This window comes from Cetorhinus maximus, chromosome 16 (genome assembly GCF_964194155.1).
Source record: "Cetorhinus maximus chromosome 16, sCetMax3.hap1.1, whole genome shotgun sequence".
NCBI lineage: Eukaryota > Metazoa > Chordata > Chondrichthyes > Lamniformes > Cetorhinidae > Cetorhinus > Cetorhinus maximus.
The window spans coordinates 97016089-97026027 of record NC_135894.1 but is presented as its reverse complement, the minus strand read 5'-3'; the positions used below and the strand labels follow the sequence as shown (position 1 = coordinate 97026027).

Here is a 9939-nt window from a genome sequence, read left to right as displayed (position 1 = left end):
GCCCCCCACCCTCTTGCCCCCCACCCTCTTGCCCCCACCCTCTTCCCCCCTTCCCCCCACCCCCTTTCCCCTCCACCCTCTTCCCCCTTCCTCCCTACCCTCTTCCCCCACCCTCTTCCCACTCACCCTCTTCCCCAATCCCCCCCACCCTCTTCTGCCCTCCCCCCCACCCTCTTCCCCCTCCCCCCCACCCTCTTCCCCTCCCCCACACACTCTTCCCCCATCCCCCTACCCTCTTCCCCCCTCCCCCTACCCTCTTCCCCCCTTCCACCCCACCCTCTTCCACCCCCCCCCACCCTCTTCCCCCTTCTGCCCTCTCCAAACCACCTTCTCCCCCAACACCCCTTCTCCCCCCCAAAAACCCCCTCCCACCCAAAACCTCCTTCCCTCCCCCACCAAATCCTCTTCTCCCCGTCAAAACCCCTTTCTTCCCTCCCCCAAAAACCCCCTTCTCCCCCCAAAACCCCCTTCTCCCCAAAGCCCCCTACTCCCCCCCAAAACCCCCTTCTCCCCCCCCAAAACCCCCTTCTCCCCCCCAAAACCCCCTTCTCCCCCCCAAAACCCCCTTCTCCCCCCCAAAACCCCCTTCTCCCCCCAAAACCCCCTTCTCCCCCCAAAACCCCCTTCTCCCCCCCAAAACCCCTTCTCCCCCCAAAACCCCCTTCTCCCCTCAAAACCCCCTTCTCCCCCCAAAACCCCCTTCTCCCCCCAAACCCCCTTCTCCCCCCCAAAACCCCCTTCTCCCCCCACCAAAACCCCATTCTCAGCCCCCAAAACCCCCGTCTCCCCCCCAAAACCCCTTCTCCCCGCTTCTCCCCCCAAAACCCCCTTCTCCCCAAAACCCCCTTCTCCCCCCCAAAACCCCCTTCTCCCCCCCAAAACCCCCTTCTCCCCCCCAAAACCCCCTTCTCCCCCCCAAAACCCCCTTCTCCCCCCAAAACCCCCTTCTCCCCCACCAAAACCCCCTACTCCCCCCCAAAACCCCCTACTCCCCCCCAAAACCCCCTACTCCTCACAAAACCCCCTTCTCCCCCCAAAACCCCCTACTCTCCCCCAAAGCCCCCTTCTCCCCCCCAAAACCCCGTTCTCCCCCCCAAAACCCCCTTCTCCCCTAAACCCCCCTTCTTGCCCCCAAAACGCCCTTCTCGCCCCCAAAACGCCCTTCTCCCCCCAAAACCCCCTTCTCCCCCCTCCCCAAACCCCCTTCTCCCCCTCCGCAAACCCCCTTCTCCCCCACCTCCCCAAACCCCCTTCTCCCCCACCTCCCCAAACCCCCTTCTCCCCACCTCCCCAAACCCCCTTCTCCCCCACCTCCCCAAACCCCCTTCTCCCCCCCCTTCCGCAAACCCCCTTCTCCCCCCCTCCCCAAATCCCCTTCTCCCCCCTCCCCAAACTCCCTTCTCCCCCCTCCCCAAATCCCCTTCTCCCCCCCTCCCCAAACCCCCTTCTCCCCCACCTCCCCAAACCCCCTTCTCCCCCCCTCCCCAAACCCCCTTCTCCCACACCTCCCAAACCCCCTTCTCCCCCCTTCCGCAAACCCCCTTCTCCCCCCCTTCCGCAAACCCCCCTTCTCCCCCACTCCCCAAACCCCCTTCTCCCCCCTCCCCAAACCCCCTTCTCCCCCACCTCGCCAAACCCCCTTCTCCCCCACCTCCCCAAACACCCTTCTCCCAACTTCCCAAACCCCCTTCTCCCAACTTCCCAAACCCCCTTCTCCCAACTTCCCAAACCCCCTTCTCCCCACCTTCCCCAAACCCCCTTCTCCCCGCCTTCCCCAAACCCCCTTCTCCCCCTCCCCAAACCCCCTCCACCAACTCCCTTCTCCCCCTCCCCAAACCCCCCTGCTCCCCCCTCCCCAAAACCCCTTCTCCCCCTCCCCAAAACCCGCTTCTCCCCGCATCCCCCCACCCCCTTCTCCCCGCACCCCCCCAACCCCCTTCTCCCCACAACCCCCTTCTCCCCGCAACCCCCTTCTCCCCGCACCCCCCCAACCCCCTTCTCCCCGCACCCCCCCAACTCCCTTCTCCCCGCACCCCCCCAACTCCCTTCTCCCCGCATCCCCCCAACCCCCTTCTCCCCGCACCCCCCCAACCCACTTCTCCCCCCCAACCCACTTCTCCCCCCCCAACCCCCTTCTCACCCCCCCAACCCCCTTCTCCCCCCCAACCCCCTTCTCCCCCCCAACCCCCTTCTCCCCCCCAACCCCCTTCTCCCCCCAACCCCCTTCTCCCCCACCAAACCCCTTCTCCCCCCCCAAACCCACTTCTCCCCCCACAAACCCCCTTCTCCTCTTCCTCCCTCCCCCCACCCTCTTCCCCCCTCCCCCCACACACTTTCCCCCACCCTCTTCCCCCTCCCCCCACCCTCTTCCCCCTCCCCGTTCCCCCCCACCCCCACCTCTTCCCCCTCCCCCCAACCATCTTCCCCCCTCCCCACCACCCTCTTTCCCCCTCCCACCCTCTTCCCACCTTCCCCCCACCCTCTTCCCCCCACCCATATTCCCCCCCTCCCCCATATTCCCCCCCTCCCCCCATATTCCCCCCCCACCCATATTCCCCCCTCCCCCCTACCCATATTCCTCCCCCTCCCCTCCCCCCACCCATATTCCCCCCTCCCCTCCCCCATATTCCCCCCCTCCCACCCATATTCCCCCCCTCCCCTCCCCCCACCCATATTCCCCCCCTCCCCTCCCCCCACCCATATTCCCCCCCTCCCCTCCCCCATATTCCCCCCTCCCCTCCCCCCACCCATATTCCCCCCCTCCCCTCCCCCCACCCATATTCCCCCCCTCCCCTCCCCCATATTCCCCCTCCCCTCCCCCCACCCATATTCCCCCCTCCCCTCCCCCCACCCATATTCCCCCCTCCCCTCCCCCCACCCATATTCCCCCCTCCCCCCCACCCATATTCCCCCCTCCCCTCCCCCCACCCATATCCCCCCTCCCCTCCACCCATATTCCCCCCTCCCCTCCCCCCACCCATATTCCCCCCTCCCCTCCCCCACCCATATTCCCCCCTCCCCTCCCCCCACCCATATTCCCCCCTCCGCTCCCCCCACCCATATTCCCCCCTCCCCTCCCCCCACCCATATTCTCCCATCCCCCCACCCATATTCTCCCCTCCCCCCACCCATATTCCCCCCTCCCCCCACACATATTCCCCCCTCCCCCCACGCATATTCCCCCCTCCCCTCCCCCCACGCATATTCCCCCCTCCCTTCCCCCCACCCATATTCCCCCCTCCCCTCCCCCCACCCATATTCCCCCTCCCCCCCACCCATATTCCCCCCTCCCCTCCCTCCACCCATATTCCCACCTCCCCTCCCCCCACCCATATTCCCCCCTCCCCCTCCCATATTCCCCCCTCCCCTCCCCCCACCCATATTCCCCCCTCCCCCCACCCATATTCCCCCCTCCCCCCACCCATATTCCCCCCTCCCCTCCCCCCACCCATATTCCCCCTCCCCCACCCATATTCCCCCCTCCCCTCCCCCCACCCATATTCCCCCCTCCCCTCCCCATATTCCCCCCTCCCCCACCCATATTCCCCCTCCCCCACCCATATTCCCCCCTCCCCCACCCATATTCCCCCCTCCCCTCCCCCCACCCATATTCCCCCCTCCCCTCCCCTCCCCCCACCCATATTCCCCCCTCCCCTCCCCTCCCCCCACCCATATTCCCCCCTCCCCTCCCCTCCCCCCACCCATATTCCCCCCTCCCCTCCCCTCCCCCCACCCATATTCCCCCCTCCCCTCCCCCCACCCATATTCCCCCCTCCCCTCCCCTCCCCCCACCCATATTCCCCCCTCCCCTCCCCCCACCCATATTCCCCCCTCCCCTCCCCTCCCCCCACCCATATTCCCCCCTCCCATATTCCCCCCTCCCCTCCCCTCCCCTCCCCTCCCCCCACCCATATTCCCCCCTCCCCTCCCCTCCCCTCCCCCACCCATATTCCCCCCTCACCTCCCCTCCCCCCCCCACCCATATTCCCCCCTCTCCTCCTCCCCCTTCACCACCCCCAACCCCCTTCACCCCCTCCCCCTCACCCCCCCAACCCCCTTCACCCCCCCTCACCCCCCCAACCCCCTTCACCCCCCCAACCCCCTTCACCCCCCCCTCACCCCCCCAACCCCCTTCACCCCCCCAACCCCCTTCACCCCCCCAACCCCCTTCACCCCCCCAACCCCCTTCACCCCCCCAACCCCCTTCACCCCCCCTCAACCCCCTTCACACCCCCCCTCAACCCCCTTCACCCCTCCTCAACCCCCTTCACCCCTCCTCAACCCCCTTCACCCCCCCTCAACCCCCTTCACCCCCCCTCAACCCCCTTCACCCCCCCTCAACCCCCTTCACCCCCCTCTACCCCCTTCACCCCCCCTCAACCCCCTTCACCCCCCTCTACCCCCTTCACCCCCCTCTACCCCTTCACCCCCCCTCTACCCCCTTCACCCCCCTCTACCCCCTTCACCCCGCCTCTACCCCCTTCACCCCCCCTCTACCCCCTTCACCCCCCCTCTACCCCCTTCACCCCCCTACCCCTTCACCCCCCCTCTACCCTCTTCACCCCCCCTCTACCCCCTTCACCCCCCTCTACCCCCTTCACCCCCCCTCTACCCCCTTCACCCCCCCTCTACCCCCTTCACCCCCCCTCTACCCCCTTCACCCCCTCTACCCCCTTCACCCCCCCTCTACCCCCTTCACCCCCCCTCTACCCCCTTCACCCCCCCTCTACCCCCTTCACCCCCCCTCTACCCCCTTCACCCCCCCTCTACCCCCTTCACCCCATCTCTACCCCCTTCACCCCCATCTCTACCCCCTTCACCCCCATCTCTACCCCCTCTCTTCCCCCCCACCCCCCCCCCCGCCCCGCATTCCCTTCAGCCTGAGGGAGGGGGAGGTCCGGCTGCGGGACTGGGCCCGGAAGTGACGGGTCGGGTGGGATGGAGCAGGTAGGTCGGAGTTTCCAGAGCAACCTGAGCGATGGATACAAGCCGGAGCGGATTGGTTACAGTGTCTCTGCTCTACCTGTTAGCAGGTAAAACTCACCCAGAAAGAGTCCAACAATTCCCCGGACCCATCCCGTCTATTGTCTCTCTCTCTCTCGCTGGCTTTTTCCCCTTTATCTCACTTGACCTTTTTCTCTCCTTCTATCTCTCCCTCTGCTCCTCTCTCCCTCTCCCTCTCTCCCTCTCTCCCTTTCGCTCGATGCTGGTTTCTTGGTTTTTTTTTAATTCTCTGCAGGATCATCTCAAACTTTTTTTTGGGGGGGATGGCTTTTTATTATCGCGTAAGTTTTGTTTGGAGGGTGAAATGTTGGTCTGGAGGGTAACATTCCTGTTTCTTGGACCCCTTTTCCCTTCACTCGCCAGTGGTTTGTGTTAATCCTGGGTTTGGTTGTATTGTTTTTTTCCCTCAGTCGCGTCGAGCTCGCTTTTTGCTTTTGTCTCCCTCACCTCAGGGACACGGTTACGGGCTTCTTCGCCTTTTGTGATTATTCATTAATTTGAAGCCGTCGCCTGTTTTTTTTTTTAACTGGCTCTGTGGGGAAAAGTCTCTTTGTGTGTAGAGAGCCTGGTTAAACAGCCCTGGTCAGCCCTGGAGTGCATCCATTCCGCCAGTGGCCCCTTTATCTGGGTCCCAAACATTTTGCTGCTTGTTTTGGTGTTTTTGTCAGATCAGAGATAATAATGCGAGATTCCCCCCAAACTGCCTGTGTGTGTGTGTGTGTGTGTGTTTTATAATTAAAACATTCATTTGTGTGAAGGGATGACAGCTGTTTTGAGGGGGAGAAATGTATAAGGAGCGCAATTGTGGCATTTCAAAGCGAAACATAAGTGTTTTTGGACCGAATCTTGTTTTTTTTTTGTGTGTGTGCGCGTTTTTAAAAGGTTAGGAATGGGGAGATTGTAAACTGGTAGGTGTGTGAGCCGATGCAACCTTTCATTGTCTCATATCCATCAAATGCTGACTGTGCTGTGTCTGCCTTCGGTCAGTGGCAGGAATGGATGAAAAGCAGACTTGCCAGAGTAGTTAGGATTTATTGTCTTGCCTCCCCTGGTTGGACAATGCCTGACTCTCAATCATCTCGCAGGGTAGTTGTGAACTTGCAATGAAGCAGAAATGCTTTTCATAACTAGTGGGAGGCGGAATGGCTTGGATCTTTTAAAGGATTCAGAGGGCAAAGTCCGAAAGGCATTGGGGCAGAATTGCCCTCAACAACATCAGCTTTTGCATTTATAATACGCCTTTAATTAACATAACGCAACTGCTTTGCGCTCTTGAGTGTTTTTGCCTTTTCCAATCTCTACAAAATGTACCTTTTTTTAAAAATAAAAACAAAGCGAAGGTGCTTTGTTAGGTTCTGAGGTGTCTTTGATCGTAAGTTTAAAATGTTAAATCCTACGCACCCACAGTATATCCCAGTTTTCAACACTAATGGGAACTGTGCACCTGTTTTTTTTTTGAGGGGGTGGATGTCATGAATATTGAGAGGCCCTGCCGTTTAGAACCAGTTAACAGTACAATAGACTTAAAAACGGATCTTTAAAAGCCCTCCTGTTTGAGCTGAACTGGAGTGATCGATAATGGAAACCCTGAGGCTTGTATGCATAGTTTTTAAATGCTAGTAAAGTGCTCAACCTGTGCTTATGGAAAATTCCCCTTCCCTGTCCAGTTGAGTGACATTATTCTGACGTTGCTCAGGTGTAGTGGAGATGGGGGCGGGGTGCACATGGATCACTTGTGTAGTGTAGTTTTATGGCCCTTTTGGGGGGGTCTAAAGGAAGACTTGCATTTATGTTGCATCTTTCACAACCTCTGAACGTCCCAAAGTGCTTTACGGTCGATTAAGCACTTTCAGTAATGTAGGAAATGTAATTTTCTCATTAATGTGACCGTCGACTGCACTAATTGTGCAGCCGCTCCGAAAATTCCCTAATGGAAAACTGCGGAGGGAAACGTTGCCTAGTACCAAGGAAATATAGGAACCAATTTGTGCACAGCAAGCTCTCAAATAGCAACATGATAATGACCAGATAATTTTTTAGTAATGGTGGTTGAGGGATGAATATTGGCCAGGAAACTGGGGTGAGGTTGTCTGCTCCTCGAAATATAGCCATGGGGTTTTTCGTGTTTAGCTGCGAGGACGGGGCGAGGCCCAGGTTTAATGTTTCCTCTGTAAACGGCACATCCTCGGGGTGCCAGTCTAGATCATGTGCTCAAGTTTCCAGAGCACGGCATGAACCTACAACCTTCTGGCTCCAAAGTAAGTGCCCTATCGCAAAGATGGGGCTCTGTGTAAATAGGGACAGTAGAGCAGGTGTTCCCAAATTATGGGTCGTGACCCCCAGTGAGGTCGCGGGATGAGATTTTGGGGCCGCAAGCTCCGAGATGGCTGCGGTGGCCGTGGAACCCAGCCTGAGTTTTGACAACTGCGTGGCCCCTTTAAATGTTGTTTTCTGTTGGGCACGGCTTAATTGTCTGTCCTGAGGCTGGATTGGTGCTAAAACCACAGGCTATAGAAAGATTGACGTTTGCTACTTTTAGGGCCAACCCAGCAGGCTTAAACCTCCTGTCCCCAACCCCAGACCCCCCCCACATTCAACCACCCTTCCTCTTGTCCAATTTTCATTCTGGGGATCACATAGTCTGAGGCATTAAAATGGGGTCAAATCAGGAATAAGTTTGGGGAGCACTGCAGTGGCAGCTTCTGCCCTGTTGGAGTTTGATGCGGTTGACGGAATTTCATAATACAAGTGCAAAGTACTGTGGATGATAGAAATCTGAAATAAAACAAAAATACTGAAAATACTCTGCAGGTCAGGTGTGTCTGTGGGGAGCGAAACTGAGTTAATATTTCAGATCGACCACCCTTTGTTTCTTTCCATCCATGCGAAGGAGATACAATACCTGTCCTTTCACCTCCCTCCTCACCATTTACGACCCCAAACTCTCCTTCCAGGTGAAACAGTGATTTGCCTGTATCTGCGGCTTACTGTGTGACCTCCTCTCTATATTGGGAAGACCAATCGCAGATTGGGTGACCACATTGCTGGACACAGCTGTTCAGTCTGCAAGTGTGATCCCAGAATTCTGGTTGCTGCCTCTCTCTCTCACTCTGATGTCTGCTCTCTGCCTCTGTGCCGATGGAGCTAGAGAAACAGCACCTCATCTTTCAGTTAGGAACTTACAACCTTTTGGGCTCAACATTGATTTCAATAACTTAAGAGCATAACCACGCCACTCATTTTTTTTTCAGACAACAGGCGTTGGTAATGGTTTTGATGTCTCCATTTAAACTCCTCTAAAGTCTATCTTCTGATATATTTACATGTCCCATTACGACCACACACTTTGACCTTGCACCATAATCCATTTTGCCATTTAGTCTCCCCTGCCTTCCACCCTATTACACACCCTTTTAGTCCTCCCTTCACTCACTCCTGTCTCTATTTTCTTAAAACCTGTTACGTCGCTTAATTTTTTTCAATTCTGATGAATGGTCATCAGACTGAACCATTTCCTCCTGTTTCTCTCTCCACAGATGCTGCCTGGCCTGCTGAGTATTTCCAGCATTTTCTGTTTTTACTGTTTTATTGCAAAGTTGTCTCAGCAGTGGTTCCATGTTGGCCAGAGCACTATCAGAAGCTGCATCGATTCGCATATTATCAATGGAGGGAAGGGCTTAAGTTAATTGTCTCATTGTGAAACCTGCAGAGAAAAGCTGAGTGAAATTAACATAAATAGACAATGGGTACTTGGGGGTAGTTGAATTTTTCATTAATGCCTTTCATTGTTTACCAGGGTATGCTGTTACTTCCTCCTCATTGATCCTACTAGAGAATGAGTTGTGTATTCTGGTAACATGCTGACACTAAGCAAACATTCAAATGAATCATGACTGAAGTAAATGAACAAAACAGCTGATGCACATTAGATTAGATCACAGTGCACAATGCCACATTAACTAAAGCCACACTGGCCTTCACCCTTGATACTGCACTCTGTTTCCAGTGAGCATTGTCAATATAGCCCCCTAACTATCCATCTGGACACGTAGACAGGGCTCTTTACAAGTGTTATATGGAACCACGCTGATTGATCCAACTCCTGCACTACCAAAGTGGTTTTTCTTGTTCCAAGTGTAGTACTGAGGGAATGTTGCACTGCTGGAAGTGCTGTCTTCCAGATGAAACATAGAGGCCTTGCCTATCTCCCCCCCAACCCAAACCTGGATGTAAAATAATGTGAGGCACATTGTGAAGAGAAACAGGCCATTCTCCGATGTTTATCCCTCAACCAGCATTACTTCAATATATAAAAAAAATTATCTGATTGTAACACATTGGTTTTGTTGTGTGTGTATTTGTTGGCTGCATTCCATGTCAAAGGTTATTGGGGGTAGGTGGAATGTGGAGTTGAGGCCACAATCAGATCAGGCATGATCTTATTGAATCGTGGAGCAGGCTCGAGGGGCTGAATGGTCTACTCCTGCTCCTAGTTTGCATGAAACAAAAATAGTTGGAAAAACTCAGCAGGTCTGACAGCGTCTGCGGAGCGGAATACAGTTAATGTTTCGAGTCCGTATGACTCTTCATCAGAACTAAAGAAAAATAGAAATGAGGTGAAATATAAGCTGTTTGAGGGGGGTGGGACAAGTAGAGATGGATAGCGGGCCAGTGATAGGTGGAGGCAAAGAAGAGATTGCCAAAAGCAAAAAACCGCGGATGCTGGAAATCGAAAACAAAAACAAAAATACCTGGAAAAACTCAGCAGGTCTGGTAGCATCTGTGGAAGGGAGCACAGTTAACGTTTCGAGTCCGCATGAAGAGTGCAATGTTGTTAGTTATCTCTCTCATGCTCCAAATGTTACATGTTTCATGGACACGCTATTACTATTGACCTGAAAGTGAAGAGTATGGCATCTAAAAGAGTCATGGCTG

The 9939-nt window shown here is 56.2% G+C and overlaps 1 protein-coding gene across 2 annotated transcripts in view; it reads left to right on the top strand.

Annotated features, from left to right (window-relative positions):
* The first annotated feature begins 4913 nt into the window (after positions 1-4913).
* The window catches only part of cxadr (CXADR Ig-like cell adhesion molecule), a 99779-nt gene continuing 94753 nt past the window's right edge, over positions 4914-9939 (top strand). For both annotated transcript variants that reach the window (XM_078560373.1, XM_078560372.1), the window contains exon 1: positions 4914-5033. In XM_078560373.1, coding sequence (XP_078416499.1) covers positions 4979-5033 — 55 coding nt within the window. In that variant the 5' untranslated portion in view covers positions 4914-4978. The remainder of the gene's footprint in view (positions 5034-9939) is intronic.